This window comes from Scyliorhinus torazame, chromosome 15, assembly GCF_047496885.1.
Source record: "Scyliorhinus torazame isolate Kashiwa2021f chromosome 15, sScyTor2.1, whole genome shotgun sequence".
Classification (NCBI taxonomy): Eukaryota; Metazoa; Chordata; class Chondrichthyes; order Carcharhiniformes; family Scyliorhinidae; genus Scyliorhinus; species Scyliorhinus torazame.
Window position 1 is genome coordinate 139,138,890 of NC_092721.1, and position 16,494 is coordinate 139,155,383.

At 45.8% G+C, this 16,494-nt stretch overlaps 1 protein-coding gene across 5 annotated transcripts in view; it reads left to right on the top strand.

Annotated features, from left to right (window-relative positions):
• The window catches only part of zmym2 (zinc finger, MYM-type 2), a 237,603-nt gene that overhangs the window by 62,743 nt on the left and 158,366 nt on the right, over window positions 1–16,494 (top strand). For all 5 annotated transcript variants that reach the window (XR_011935198.1, XM_072476815.1, XM_072476811.1 and 2 more), the window contains exons 3-5: window positions 6,001–6,086; window positions 10,745–10,829; window positions 11,380–11,668. Coding sequence is in view for 4 of the 5 variants with exons in the window: in XM_072476815.1 (XP_072332916.1) it covers window positions 6,001–6,086; window positions 10,745–10,829; window positions 11,380–11,668 (460 nt within the window). In the remaining variant the exon portion in view is untranslated. The remainder of the gene's footprint in view (window positions 1–6,000; window positions 6,087–10,744; window positions 10,830–11,379; window positions 11,669–16,494) is intronic.

Sequence of the window (16,494 nt, forward strand, 5' to 3'; positions counted from 1 at the left end):
CTGCACCCCCCACATGCGACCCGTGGGCACTGCCATTTTCGCCCCCGCAACCCACGTGCGGCCCGTGGGTGCCGCCATCTTCCTCGCCTCCGACCACGTGTGGCCCATGGGTGCCGCCATCTTGCTTGCCTCAGGACATGGGCGCCGCCATCTACTCTTTCCCCCCCCCCCCCCCAAAATCAGGCCTTGTGCGGCCCGTGGATGCAGCCATCTTTAACGCCGCCCGCCATGGGCGCCGCCATCTTTCCCGCCTCAGGACCCCTGCCTGTCGGGCACCTCATCGGGCCGCTGATCGCCTGCCGACCAGCCAGGGGCCTTCCAACACCAGCTACAGCTCGCCTCCATCATGATCGACCAGGCCCGGCCGCACAATCTCGCAACCGCGTCGACGACTGTAAAGGTCGATGGGCACGAGACATCATGCCTTCTTGACTCCAGGCGCACTGAGAGCTTCATCAACCCCGATACAGTAAAGCGCTGCTTCCTCGTGGTACACCCCATTAACCAGAGAATCTCCCTCGCCTCCAGATCCCACTCTGCGGAGATCTGGGGGTACTGCACCGTCACCCTCACCATCCAGGGCGTAGAGTTCAGCGACTTCCGGCTCTACGTCCTCCCCAACCCCTGCGCTGCCTTGCTACTTGGCCTAGACTTCCAGTGCAACCTCCAAAGTCTAACCCTGAAATTCGGCGGGCCCCATGCGGTCTCACGACCCTTAAGGTCGACCCACCTTCTCTGTTTGCAAACCTCACCCCGGATTGCAAACCCGTCGCCACCAGGAGCAGACGGTACAGTGCCCAGGTCCGAGGTCCAGCGGCTGCTGCGGGAAGGCATTATCGAGGCCAGCAACAGCCTCCGGAGAGCCCAAGTGGTAGTTGTGAAAACTGGGGAGGGAAGCAGGATGGTCGTTGACTACAGTCAGACCATCAATTGGTACACGCATACCCCATATCTGATATGGTCAATCAGATTGCACCGTACTGGGTCTTCTCGACAGTGGACCTGAAATCTGCCTACCACCAGCTCCCCATTCGCAAGGCGGACCGCCCGTACACTGCGTTTGAAGCGGACGGCTGCCTTTACCACTTCCTTAGGGTTCCCTTTGGCGTCACTAATGGGGTCTCGGTCTTCCAACGGGAGATGGACCAAATGGTTGACCGGTACGGACTGCGGGCTACCTTCCCGTACCTGGATAACGTCACCATCTGCGGCCATGACCAGCAGGACCACGACGCTAACCTTTCCAAATTCCTCCACATCTCCAAACTCCTCAACCTAACGTACAATAAGGAGATGTGCGTGTTCAGCACCAACCGCTTAGCCATAGGGCTTGACTCCGATCGCATGCGCCCCCTCATGGAACTCCACCTCCCCCACTGCCCCAAGGTCCTCAAACGATGCCTGGGGTTCTTCTCATACTACGCCCAGTGGGTCCCTAACTATGCGGACAAGGCCCACCCACTCATTCACTCCACCGTTTTCCACCTGGCGGCCGAGGCTCACCAGGCCTTCAACCGTATCAAGGCCGACATCGCCAAGGCCGCGATTCACGCGATCGACGAGACGCTCTCCTTCCAAGTCGAGAGCGATGCATCAGATGTCGCTCTGGCCGCCACCCTTAACCAGGCAGGCAGACCCGTGGCATTCTTTTCCTGCACCCTTCATTCCTCTGAAATTTGCCGCCACTCCGTCGAGAAGGAGGCCCAAGCCATCGTAGAAGCTGTGCGGCATTGGAGGCATTACCTGGCCTGCTGGAAATTCACCCTCCTCACTGACCAACGGTCGGTTGCCTTCATGTTCAATAACACACAGCGGGGCAAGATCAAAAATGATAAAATCTTGAGGTGGATGATCGAGCTCTCCACCTACAATTAAGATTTTGTATCGCCCCGGGAAGCTCAACGAGGCCCCCTCCCCCCCGATGCCCTATCCAGAGGTACATATGCCAGCGTACAAGTGGACCGACTCCGGACCCTACACGACACTCTGTCACCCAGGGGCCACCCGGTTCTTTCACTTCGTAAAGGCCCGCAATCTGCCCTACTCCATTGAGGAGGTCAGGGCTATCACCAGAGACTGCCAGGTCTGCGCGGAGTGCAAATCGCGCTTCTACCGGCCGGACCGCGCATATTTGGTGACGGCCTCCTGCCCCTTTGAACGCCTCAGTGTGGATTTCAAAGGGCCCCTCCCCTCCAACGACCGAAACGCGTACTTCCTTAACATGGTCGACGAATACTCCAGATTCCCCTTCGCCGTCCCATGCCCCGATATGACGTCTGCCACCGTCATCAAAGCACTCAACATCATCTTCGCCCTGTTCGGTTTCCCCGCCCACATCCACAGCGACCAGGGATCCTCCTTTATGATTGATGAGCTGCATCAGTACCTGCTCAGCAAGGGCATCGCCTCGAGCAGGACGACCAGCTACAACCCCCGGGAAAACGGGCAGGTAGAGCGGGAGAATGTGACGGTCTGGAAGGCGGTCCAGCTGGCCCTATGGTCCAAAAATCTCCCAGTCTCCCGCTGGCAGGAGGTCCTCCCGACGCCCTTCACTCCATCCGATCGCTACTTTGCACGGCGACTAATGCAACCCCCCATGAACGTCTCCTTGCCTTCCCCAAGAAGTCCACCTCCAGGGTTTCGCTCCCAGCGTGGCTGGCAGCTCCAGGACCCGTTCTCCTCCGCAAGCACGTGCAGCTCCACAAGGCGGATCCATTGGCCGAGAGGGTACAGCTACTCCATGCAAACCCGCAGTACGCCTACGTGGTGTACCCCGACGGCCGTCAAGACACAGTCTCCCTCAGGGACCTGGCATCAGCTGGGTCGTCCCTGCCCCGGCGCCACCCTTCCTTCCCCCAGCGCACCTCACCACAGCCCCCGCTCCAGGACGATCCTTCCTCCCCTTGGTCCCACCCGGGGTTGAAGATGAGGTCTACACGCTCCTGGAGTCACCGACGACCGAGCCGATGCCTGCATCGCCACTGGGACTGCGGCGCTCACAACGGAGGATCAAGGCACCCGATCGGCTGAATTTGTGAACTTTCCCCAAAATGTTAACCTTAAAATGCATGGAAATAGTTTTCCACCACCCCCGCTGGACTCTTTTTTTTTTTTTTTTTTAAACAGTGGGTGAATGTAGTAGTCACCACTGTTGTATATATCACATACGAGGTGTAATACAGTAAGGCTCCTGTACTACAGGTACGGGGGTAGATCCCTGCCTGCTGGCTCCACCCAGTAGGTGGAGTATAAATGTGTGTGCTCACCGAGCAGCAGTCATTTTGGCAGCAGCTGCAGGAGGCTACACATCTCTGCTTAATAAAGCCTTGATTACACTCTACTCTCGTCTCGTTGTAATTGATAGGGCATCAGAGTGCTAATGGCAGTCCCCAGAGAGGACAAAAGATGTGAAAGGTCAAACAGCAGGGAAACTAACATCAAAGGATGAACTGTAGATGTGAGGGGAGGGGGGAAGCAAAGAGGAGAAAGGTGGATAAGATTGGGGGGGGGGGGGGGAAATTAAATGTATATTAAGAAAGAAAGAAATGGTAAAAGACAATTAAAATGAATTGAAAACAAATGGGTCGAGGTGGAGTAGAGCTGATCATCTGAAGTTGTTGAATTCGATGTTCAGGCCGGAAGGCTGTAGCGTGCCTAACCGGAAGATGAGATGATGTTCCTCCAGTTTGCGTTGCGCTTCACTGGAACATTGCAGCATGCCAAGAACAGACATGTGGGCATGGGAGCACGGTCTTTTGTTAAAATGGCAAGCTACAGGAAGGTCAGGGTCCTGAATGTGCACAGACTGAAGATGCTCAGCAAAGCGATCACTCCGTCTGCGTTTGGTGTCTCCGATATAGAGGACTAGTGGAGTGCCACAGGGATCTGTACTGGGTTCTCCACTCGTTATCATCTATATCGGTGGCTTAGATGAAGAGACCAAATGTATGCGAGCTATATTTGCTGATGACACCAAGATAGGTAGGAAAGTAAAATGCCGAGAGGGAACAGTATCTGTCAGGGGATATAGGCAAGTTAAGTGAATGCACGGAGATTTGAAGATGGAGTATAACTTGGGCAAATGTGAACATGTTCACTTTGGCAGGAAGAATAAAAAAGCAGTATATATAATATTGTAGAACTCGGTGGTAAAAGGGATCTAGATACATGAATCACAAAGTTAGTATGCAGGGTCACCAAGTGGTTCGGAAGACAAATGGATTGTTGCCGTTTATTGGAAGAGGAATGGAATATAAAAGTAGGCGTACATGCAGTTGCACATGTCCTTGGTGACACCATACCTGGAGTACTGTGTGCAATTTTAGTCTTGTTATTCAGAAAAATATATAATTGCATTCAAAGCAGTTCTGGGAAGGTTCACGCAACTGATTTCTAGGGTGAGGGGGGGGTTACCTTATGAGGGCAGGTTGGGCTGGTATCAATTGGAGTTTAGAAGGAGGAGAGGTGATCTTGTTGAAACATGTGGATCCTGAGGGGACATGATGGGGTGGATGCCAGAATATTTCCTCTTGTGGGAGGGACTAAAACTAGGGGACATATTTTAAAAATAAGAGATGAAGAGAAACTTTTTCTCCTAAAGAATTGTTGGTGTGTGGAATTCCCCTATATTAGATCTCTTCGTTTCCACAGAGTCTAGTCCGGTTGTTAAACTTCAATGGCTTTATTCAGCACCCAAAAGTGCGGCACAGTTGCACTTCTTTAGCTGTTCCCAAGGCAAGAGGAGAGAGAGCTGTTTGCGCACTTGGTTCATAAGGTGACGTCACTGGTCTTAACCTCATTCTTCACTGGGGCTCATTGGCGGTCAGGAGCGCGTCACCGACGGCATGAGATCAGACGTTGGTGTCACATCAGCCGCGGGGCCGAAATCGGAAGGTGACAGTGCCCATTTTGATCGGGCGCCGGAGTAGGGGGTGGCGGCGGCCACCCCACGGGGAGATACTTCCTGACCAAGTATCGGGCGCCGGCGGAGGAGAAGGTCAGGCTCCACTATTGCCCCCAACAAAGATGGCACCAGCGTCCACATGTTCCATCACCTTCCCAGAAAGTAGTGGAGGCTGGATCTTTGAATTTATTCAAGGCAGAGTTAGACAGATTTTTATTGGGCAAGGGAATCCAAGGTTATGGGGGACAGGCAAGGAAGTGGAGCTCATCAGGCAGAAAGTCATGATTTTATTGAATGGTGAAGCAGGTTCGGAGGGCCAAATGACCTATTCCTGCTCTTATGTCCTGAACAGCCACAACCATCTTCCTTTGTGCTAAGTATAACTCAGTGGAGAGTTGTACCCCTGATTGTCATTGACTCCAGTTTTGCTCGAGCTCCTGAATGCCACACTCTGTAATGCTGCCTTGGGATCAATGGCAGTCACTTTCACCTGCCCCCTGGAGTTCAGCTCTTTTGCCCATGTTTGGACAAGGCTGGAATGAGGCCAGGAACTGAGTACTCTGGCGAACCCAAATGGAGTGTCAGTGAACAGGTTGTTGTCGATAAGTGCTGCTTGACAACCCCATCCATCACTTTGCTGATGATCAAAAGTAGACTGATAGTCAGTAATTGGCCGGGTTGGTTTTGTCCTGCTTTCTGTGCACACAAGCTACCTGGGCAATTTTCCACATTGTTGGGCAGAAGCCAGTGTTGTAGCTGTAACAGTTTAGCTCAGACACTGTTGCCTCTGGATTAGAAGTCTTCAGTACTATTGCCAGAATCTTGTCAAGACCCATAAGCCTTAGCAGTAACCAGTGCCTCCTTACACTCACCATTTGTTTTTTTATCGCTAACTTTGTCTCATACTCTAATTTCTTCCTCATATTTAAGTCATTCTTTGCTGGTTCATGTAGTTTCTCTCTTTGTACAGTTAACACTTCTCGCAAGCTCCCACAACTATACTCAGCAATTTACTGTGATATTTCCTCTGTACTGCGATAAATTAAATTTTTGAGCTTTAGTATACAGTTCCTGATGTTAACATTGCCATTTTCCAGGTAACGTGCAAAATATTTTACCCAAGACTGCTATCCGAACTCAGGAAATGGCTGACGATCCTGAAAGAAAAAGGAGCAACCATAAGGTATTTTAATCTGTGCTTTTTGGATTTTCAGTGTATGCAAAACAATTTTTTAAAAAATATTTGAGTATACTTCTGATTCTTCCGCTGAACAAGTTATTTTTGGATTAATTTAAAGCACTTTTATCAGAATTTTAGCGAGTTGTTATAAGTGCTTTTGCTCAGAACTTGCTTTGTTTCAATGAAAGCATAGTTTGGACAATCATGTCTACCAGTGACATTTTTAATAAATGGGGTCATATATTTTTACTCTTGAGCATGTATTGGTAAGTTTAACCTACACATCATGCCAAGCACACTAATTTATGACATCTTCAGAATATTTTTACTGCATTACTAATGTGACACAGTGGTTATAGGGACCTGGGTTCAACTCTGGTCTTGGGGCACTGACTGTGTGGAGTTTGCACATTCCCCCTGTGTCTGCATGGGTTTCCTCCCAGAGTCCAAAGATGTGCGGATTAGGTTATGGGGCTACAGGGATAGGGCAGGGTAGACGGGAGAGCGGACATGTGTAGAGGGCCCTTTCGAAGGGTCGATGCAGAACTCAATGGGCCGAATGGCTTTCTGCACTATAGAGATTCTATGAATATAAGAGTAGTACTACCAGACTTCTACTAATAACTAACTATCTGCCAACTATTGATGTTGCTAAATTATTGAAAGATTTGCGAATAAATTGTTTGTGTTTTTGACAAAAGGTTGTTATCTGAATACGAATGAAAATAGTTTGCAGATAAACTTGGTTTGGAAGACGGGGGGATAGATAATTGGACCAGAATGCAGAGAAATCATTTAATATCCAATTTTAGAATCTCATATATTTTATTTTTTTATACTCTCAATTTTACAGCACAAACAACTCTGCCCGGATCCTATTGGCTGGGGACAATGAGCACCCCAATGAGGTGGGGGGCTAATTATTAGCAGTGCAGCTGTATAAATGGTAGCACAGCAGTTAGCACTGTTACTTCACAGTGCAAGGGACTCAGGTTCGATTCCTGGCTTGGGTCGCTATCTGTGAGGAGTCTGCACGTTCTCTGTGTTTATGTGGGTTTCCTCTGGGTGTTTCCTCCCACAAGTCCTGAAAGATGTGCTTGTTAGGTGAATTGGCATTCTGAATTCTCGCTCTGTGTACCCGACCAGGCGCCGGAATGTGGCGATTAGGGGATTTTCACAGTAACTTCATTGGAATGTTGATGTAAGCCTACTTGTGACACTAATATAGATTATTATTAAATAGAGCTGGCCAGTGTGGTACCGGCTAGAGAGGGAACCAGTAGCGAACTACTGATTCTTTGTACATATTGCTGTAAATAAAGTTATTTTTGTTTGTCTCTACAAACTCGAGCTGGATTCTTCATGACTCTCACAAAAATACATTCCTCCCAGTGGTCTCTGCTGTTGATCATGTCCCACGAAAGGCTCCTCCCACTCACCCTATTAAGATATATTATTTTCCTTTCTCCTTTGTGTCCTTAACCTTAAATGGTGCAATGTTTTGTTCAAACAGGTCATGTGCTGTTATTAGCTTGAAATTTGCTGCCTGAAATTGCATGTTTTTAAAAAATTGGAGCGTGAAAATGTTGTCATTGGGCATTTACCTCACTGTGCATTTGCACCAAAACAAAGGTTTTCGTATGATACAAATTTACTAGGTTAAATTAATAACCACACCCAAAGTTTCTCTGGTAATTAAACTGTTGTCAGTATCCAACAAAAGACTTGCATAACTTCAGGACAGTCCCCATTCCCTCAGTCCAAGTACCAATTCCAGTCCCATCTCTCATTTCAGTCCTAGTCTTTCTGCCTTCATGAACGCCTCCACCGTCTCGAAGTAGAAATCCCTTGAGTTGTGCGCCACCCTCAACTTTGGGTAGACTACTCCAAACTTCACGTTGTTGCTGTATAGTGCCGCCTTCTCCCATCCAAAGGCCGCCCGCCCTCTCGCCAGTTCCACCGTCAAAGCTTGGTCTATTCGAATGCCAACGCCTTCCCACTTCACCTCTCGCCTTTGCTTAGCCCAACTCAGGACCTTGTCCATAACGTGAAACTTAATGGAAGCAAATTATAACAGCCCTTGATGGCTCATTTGCTTTTGGCTTCGGCCTGAGCAGCTGATGTGCCCTGTCCAGCTCATTTTCTTTTAATTTAGAGTACCCAATTTTTTTCCAATTAAGGGGCAATTTAGCGTGGCCAATCCACCTAACCTGCACATTTTTGGGTTATGGGGGTGAAACCCATGCGGACATGGGGAGAGCGTGCAAACTCCACAAGGACAGAGTGACCCAGGGATGGGATCCCACCTCGGGCAGGCCCACAATTCGTAGACTTTGCTACCTCGACTGTGCTCCAGGTCCTCCACCTTGGCTCTGAGCTCTTTGTTAACCTCCACCACCCTCTACAGCTCCTCCGCCATTGAGGTGAACTGCTCACTGTGCCGTGACAGAGCCGCCTCCTCCACCCCTTTCAACTTCTCTCCACGCTCCTATACTTCGGCCGATGTTTTCGACACTGCCGCCTTCACTGGGAAAATCTCATCTGCTCTTTCATTGCAGCCATCATCTCCCTCGCGCCTCAAATTCTCCGGCCATCACCTCAGTCAGAGATTCATTGCGAGGCGAGCGACCCCACCCAGCAAACTACCCTCCGCCATTTTCCTTCCCGCCCAACTCGCTGGAGGCGGACTTTCGCTCGCCCCCTTCTTTCCAGTGCCCTTCTTCTGGATCTTCGACATCTCCCTTTTGCTTCCATGCACCAACTCATTCAAAAACTGCCCCTGAAACCAGGCATTGAAGTCCAAAACCAGAGCCTCGAGCAGGAGCCACCAAATGTACGACCTCCACCTACATGAGTTGTGTATTGAAGGTTCATAATATGGAGTACAATTATGCTTTTTTGTATTTGGTTTTATGTTGGTCATAATTAAAGAATATAACATTTTGCTGTTTGGAAAGCAGAAAAAGAGAGTTGCTTGGTGTCTGGATTATAGGGCTTTGATAATCTTTATTGTCACAAGTAGGCTTACATTAACACTGCAATGAAGTTACTTTGAAAAGCCCCTAGTCGCCACATTCCGGCACCTGTTCGGTTACACGGAGGGAGAATTCAGAATGTCCAAATTCGTCTTTCGGGACTTGTGGGAGGAAACCGGAGCACCCGGTGGAAACCCACGCAGACACAGGGAGAATGTGCAGACTCTGGACAGACAGTGACCCAAGCCGGGAATCGAACCTGGGACTCTGGCGCTGTGAAGCATCAGTGCTACCCACTGTGCTACCGTGCCGCCCATAAATTATGTGTTAGGAACTATTTCTCAGTTTGAAACTCAGGGAGACGCGAATAAAGTTTGAAATGCGATGGCCTCGAATCGAACCCGGTCAACTGCTTGGGAAGCAGCTACGTTCACCACTATACCACCATCGCTTGAAGATGCAAACTTGAGATACCTCTTTTCCCTTCCTTGCACTCTACCTCCACCAAAATCTGGATGTTCTTAAATGGGAGTTGGAGAAGGTAATATGACAGGCCTTGATGTGCTCCGTTCTATCACTGGAACTGGAAAACAATTTACATTCCATTTTCATGGGTAAGGGCAGAATTCTTGTGTACCTATGATGTGGCCATTTCTTGTGTAAAGCCTAACTTGTATTAACCTACATTGGTGCTGCTATCTTTGATTGGGTTGTGTTGCTGCTGAGTGGGCATTGTGCCATCTGTGCAGTCACCAAATAATCTGAAATTTCAGGAGTGATGCCATTGCAGGTTGAAAGATCAAATACGATGAGCAGAATAGCTGAAATTTTAAGATCAACCCAAAATTTTAAACCGCAAGTTGGCTGATAACCCAAAATGGTGATTAGACACTTTTGGGACCCTTGTTTTCAAAGTCCCTGAAGATAGTCACAGATTAGGCACAAACTCACCAAGAAGTCGGGTTATGTAATGACAGCATGCAATGTTTTTTTTAATAAATTTAGTGTACCCAATTAATTTTTTCCAATTAAGGGCCAATTTAGCGTGGCCAATCCACCTAGCCTGCACATCTTTGGGTTGTGGGGGCAAAACCCACGCAAACACTGGGTGAATGTGCAAACTCCACACGGACAGTGACCCGGAGCCGGGATCGAACCTGGGACCTCGGTGCCGTGAGGCTGCAGGGCTAACCCACTGTGCCACCGTGCTGCCCTATGCAATGTTTACATGGGTAAAACACATAATAAATGTGGGCATAGGAAATTATTATGGTGGGAGAAGATTGTCACTGACAAAAATGTGGTAGGAAATAGTGCAGGTGGGAAGTATGAGCAGGTGCAAGATTCTTAAATTTTACACGCTATGCTCTCTTCATTCTGTTAATCTTCGTCAAGTTAGTTTTTTAACTGTTTCCTTCACTATCATAGTCTTGGCCCGGTGGCAGCAACTGAGTGTTTTATGGTTGTTTAGGTCAGTGATCAAATTTCTAGTTGCATATTCGTTCGAGTTGTGGTGTTGGAATAGATTGTGTGAAATAACATAATTTTGGTGCAATGTTTTCGCTCTTGCCGATTGTAATGGTTACCTTCCATCTCTCCCGTTCCATCCTTCGTTTTCTGACTGCACAAACTTATAAAACTGCAGAATTTTAAAAAAAAAATACAAATAACAGCAATTTTTTTTAGGTGAACAATGGAACCTGTGAAGATGTAACCATGAATGCCATAAGAATCAGTGATGTGTATGGATCTTCCAGCCATCCAGTAAATGGTGAATAATACAGAGTTCTTCAATATTTTAATTTCAGATTATTCACAATAATTAAATGTACAGCGACCAACGGTGTATTTTCTTGGCAAAGGCATGACTTCAGCGTTTCATACCATAACCTAAGGCATTCAGTTTGTTGCAAGAAAACATTGCTACTTAATTTGTTTTATAAATCCTCAATACAGGAAACATTTGCTTTCAAATTCGTAGTTTATGATGAAAGTTTAGATGACAAAAAAACTTTTCATCAGTAGCTTGAAACATATATGTAGGTTAAGAGCAAACATAACAAGAAAGAAACTCAAGTATCTACTTAAAGAAATCGAACTTCACCATTTTGTTAGTTTGTGTTTTGCGTTTTTAAATATTTCTGAAATTGTCTTCATTTGATTAATTAGTTTTTCATTAAATGAATTCCTGGTGCAAATTTTTCAGTAAGGTGGGAAATATTTGAAAAACCTATTTGAATTGCAAAATTTTGAATTTTAACATGAGGTTTAATATGGAATGAAGCAGTAACAGCTGTTAAATATGAATATTTTAATTCCAGATTCATGGCTGCCAGTGTCACCTTCGATCCCCTCGAATCGTAAACTGAATGTTTCAGATTCTGTTGTGCCTATGGCGCCTCTTTCAAAACCAGTCTTCCAGTCCTCTGGACTTCAGCAGCAAGCTAAGCCATCTATGAAAGTAATTTGTGCTCACTGCAAAAAGCCGTTACAGAAAGGTCAAACAGCATACCAGAGAAAAGGTTCATCTTACCTCTTCTGCTCCACTACTTGCTTATCATCGTTTTCTCATAAACCAGCCCCAAAGAAACTGTGTACTACATGCAAAAAGTAAGAAACTATATTTTTGTATTTGATAAAAGTCATCCTGTGCAAAATAAATGTTATGGGAGCAATTGTACAAGTTGATGTAAGATATACAGTTTTGATCTCACTGCATGTTGCTGCAAATTATGACCATATTGGCTCAGATTTGCTGAAGCAGGGAATCTTGCGGTGTGGATTGTTTGTTCCCTTACTATTCGGCTCAAAAAAGGTTGTGCTGGAAATCAGAATTTACAAGTAGAACTGGGGCATCTAGGTAATTGGTTAACAATGAGACCAATATTCTATCCTTAAAGAAGATTTGAGGATTATTAAAGAAACCAAGAATCACTGGAGAAGGAAATAATGATGGTATAGTCAAATTGGTTATAAAAAAAAGAGGAATAGAGAGGTAAAGAATTCTTGGATTGAAAGACAAAATTAAGAAAACAAATGAAAAATTTCTGGGAACAATTTACAAAATGGAGGAAGCAATATAGCTCCACAGTTTTTTCCCTTTTATTGACTGGAGAGGTTAAGTGACATTGCAGGCATTTCTTCAATAGAAGGATACTTGCAGTTAATTTTCTGCAGTGAGTTTAATTTGCAAAGAATATTTAATTGCAAAAATGTCTTGAAACTCACAGGAACATTGGGTCAATCTACTCTTTTCTTGGCACATCACTGAATAACTTGTGATGATAGGTAATTCATGGGGTATTGCCTTTTCAACAAGTTGCTGAATGCTATCCACATTAATAACCTGTCCTCTTTCAGGTACTATGCCCAAAGAGAGCATTGGTACAATGGCCTTCCATTGGATTGGTTCATGATTATGCTTGGCAAAGTACTACAATGGTTTGCTGTTGCCTTCTGCAGTTTGGCTGACCAACAAACATTCTAACCATCTGCCATATTGGCTGGTAATTGGCCACGTTATGAATGCACCTTCCATGACCATCAAGTCCTGAAGTGGGATTTGAACCCAGAGATTCAGGCCCAGCAGTAGAGACATAAACCTGCCATTATTTTGGCAGCACAGTAGGTCCCCTTTATTTACAGGTCTCCATTTGATAGGTCAATTAAGTGAACGTCTAATAAATTTTACCTAAGTAACTTTGGTGCAGGTAACATTTTACTGAAATACTTTCTGGCCACAAATGTATGAAGTGTAAGAGGTCCTATGACATTCTAATATAGCTTGATCACTCACAAAGAATACATCCGTGGGAAAATTTTAGCGTATGTTGAAATGCAATGATTTATTTGTTATAAAATGGCTTGTTTGATGCACAGCATTGCAAGTTCTGTTTTTATCACCAGTCTAGTGAATTTCCAGTACTCTTATTACTGTATGTTATCTGGTGTATAATTAGAAAATCATAAATATATTATTCTCCAAGGTTGAAACCTGTATCTTTAAGATCAAGAAGCCTAAATTGTAGTTAGTCAGATATTAATTGTTCGAACAAGAAACATTGCCGTCAGTTTTGGGCTGAAGGTGAAAAGAGCAAGTCAGAAATGTTGGCCGTTTGAATGCTATTTTACATTGGTAATTTGACATTTATGTATGCTGACATGCCATTCTTAATGTGTTACCAGCCAGTCTATCAAGGCATTGTCATGATATAACAGAAGTGCAATGCAACGTAATACACAAGGTATTATCTGGATGTCTAAAATTCAGTGATTGAACAGATCAAATTGAGGTTTTCATTGCATGGTATTTTAAAATTTCATCTAGTTTTAAGATTTTTTCCTTAAAGTCAACTCCATTATTTTGTTCCTTTAAAACCTAAGATGGATATCTATTTAGCAGAATTAGAAATGGGCTAGGTCATGGAACATACGGAGGAACTGTGAATAGGTGCCTTGTGATTTTACTGGATGATGGAACACCGGTTACCTGCTGGAGTACTCCCCAGATTTAGGAGCAAGAAAAAATGTGAATTTCTATTGTACCTTTTGTGATCTGAAGATATCTGTGCTTTATAAACAGATTAAGCACTTTTTAAATGTGGTCACTGTTATCTAAGAAGTGTGGCAGCCAATGTTTGAACAGCAATGTGAGAACCAGATCATCTATCGATTGATATAGTTTGGCCAAAGCATTGGGGGTGCTCCACTGCCATTCCACAAAAGAGCATTTTGGGGCCTTTATACGTTCACATGCAATGACAGACTGCACCAGATGTTACATTTCATCCAAGAGTACTGAACTAGATAGAACATCTTCTAGATTTCTGAAGACAATAAGACATAGGAACAGAATTAGGCCACTTGGCCCATCGAGTCTGCTCCGCCATATCATGACTGATATTTTTTTCACATCCCCATTCTCCTGCCTTCTCCCCATAACCCTTGATCCCCTTATTAATCAAGAACCTATCTATCTCTGTCTTAAAGACACTCAGTGATTTGGCCTCCACAGCCTTCTGCGGCAAAGAGTTCCACAGATTCACTACCATCTGGCTGAAGAAATTCCTCCTCATCTCTGTTTTAAACGATCGTCCCTTTAATCTGAGATGGTGTGCTCTGGTTCTAGTTTTTCCTACAAGTGGAAACATCCACTCTATCCAACCCTCGTAGTATCCTGTAAGTTTCAATAAGATCCCCCTCATCCTTCTAAACTTCAACGAGTACAGACCCAGAGTCAGTCCTCATACGACAAACTCTTCATTCCAGGGATCATTCTTGTGAACCTCCTCTGGATCCTTTCCAAGGCCAGCACATCCTTCTTTAGATACGGGGCCCAAAACTGCTCACAATACTCCATATGGGGTCTGGCCAGAGCCCGATACAGCCTCAGAAGTACATCCCTGTTCTTGTACTCCAGCCCTCTCGACATGAATGCTAACATTGCATTTGCCTTCCTAACTGCCGGCTGAACCTGCACGTTAACCTTAAGAGAATCTTGCACAAGGACTCCCAAGTCCCTTTGTGCTTCTGATTTCCTATGCATTTCCCCATTTAGAAAATAGTCTATGCCTCCATTCCTCCATCCAAACTGCATAACCTCATACATTTTCACATTGTATATCATTTAGAAGGATGAGGGGGGATCTTATAGAAACATATAAGATTATGAAGGGAATAGACAGGATAGATGCGGGCAGGTTGTTTCCACTGGCGGGTGAAAGCAGAATTAGGGGGCATAACCTCAAAATAAGGGGAAGTAGATTTAGGACTAAGTTTAGGAGACACTTCTTCACCCAAAGGGTTGAGAATCTATGGAATTTCTTGCCCAGTGAAGCAGTAGAGGCTCCTTCATTAAATGTTTTTAAGATCAAGATAGATAGTTTTTTGAAGAATAAAGGGATTAAGGGTTATGGTGTTCGGGCCGGAAAGTGGAGCTGAGTCCACAAAAGATCAGCCATGATCTCATTGAATGGTGGAGCAGGCTTGAGGGGCCAGATGGCCTACTAGTTCTTATGTTCTTATTTGCCACTTCATTGCCCACTCTCCTAGCCTGTCCAAATCCTTCTGCAGCCCCTCTGCTTCCTCAATACTACCTGGCCCTCTGCATATCTTTGCATCATCTGCAAGCTTAGCAACTGTGCCTTAAGTTCCTTCTTCAGATCATATATTGTGAAAAGTTGTGGTCCCAGCACAGACCCCTGAGGCACAACACTAGTCACCGGCTGCCATCCTGAAAAAGATCACTTTATCCCCACTTTCTGCCAGTCAGCCAATCCTTTATCCATGCCAGGATCGTACCCTTAACACCATGCGCTCTTAAACTTATTTATCAGTCTCCTATGCGGCACCTTGTCAAAGGCCTTCTGGAAATCTAAATAAATCACGTCCACTGGTTCTCCTTTGTCTAACTTCCTTGTTACCTCCTCAAAGAACTCTTAACGGATTTGTTAGCCATGACCTCCCTTTGACAAAGCCGTGCTGACAGTCCTATTTTATCATGCACTTCCAAGTACTCCGCAATCTCATCTTTAATAATGGACTCTAAAATCTTACTAATGACTGAAGTCAGGCTAACCAGCCTATAATTTCCCGTCTTCTGTCTCCCTCCCTTCTTAAGCAACGGGGTTACAGTAGCCACTTTCCAGTCTTCTGGTACCCTAACTGCCTCCAGTGATTCCTGAAAGATCACCACCAATGCCTCCACAATCTCCTCAGCTATCTCTTTCAGAATCCTGGGGTGAAGTCCTTTAGGGCAGCACGGTAGCATTGTAGATAGCACAATTGCTTCACAGCTCCAGGGTTCCAGGTTCGATTCCGGCTTGGGTAACTGTCTGTGCGGAGTCTGCACATCCTCCCCGTGTGTGCGTGGGTTTTCTCCGGGTGCTCCGGTTTCCTCCCACAGTCCAAAGATGTGCAGGTTAGGTGGATTGGCCATGATAAATTGCCCTTAGTGTCCAGAATTGCCCTTCGTGTCCAAACTTGCCCTTAGTGTTGGGTGGGGTTACTGGGTTATGGGGATAGGGTGGAGGTGTTGACCATGGGTAGGGTGCTCTTTCCAAGAGCCGGTGCAGACTCGATGGGCCGAATGGCCTTCTGCACTGTAAATTCTATGAAGTCCATTCGGTCCAGGTGATTTATCCACCACCAGACCTTTCAGTTTCCCCAGAACCTTCTCCTTTGTGATGGCCACTGCACTCACCTCTGCCCCCTGGTTCTCCTGGAGCTCTGGCATCACGCTGGTGTCTTTCATCGTGAAGACTGATGCAAAGTAACTATTCAGTTCCTCTGCCATTTCTTTGTTTCCTATTATTACTTCTCCAGCCACATTTTCCAGTGGTCCAATGTCTATTTTTGCATCTCTTTTACCTTTTATGTATTGAAAAATCTCTTCCTATCTTCTTATATTACTAGCTAGCTTGCACTCGTATTTCATC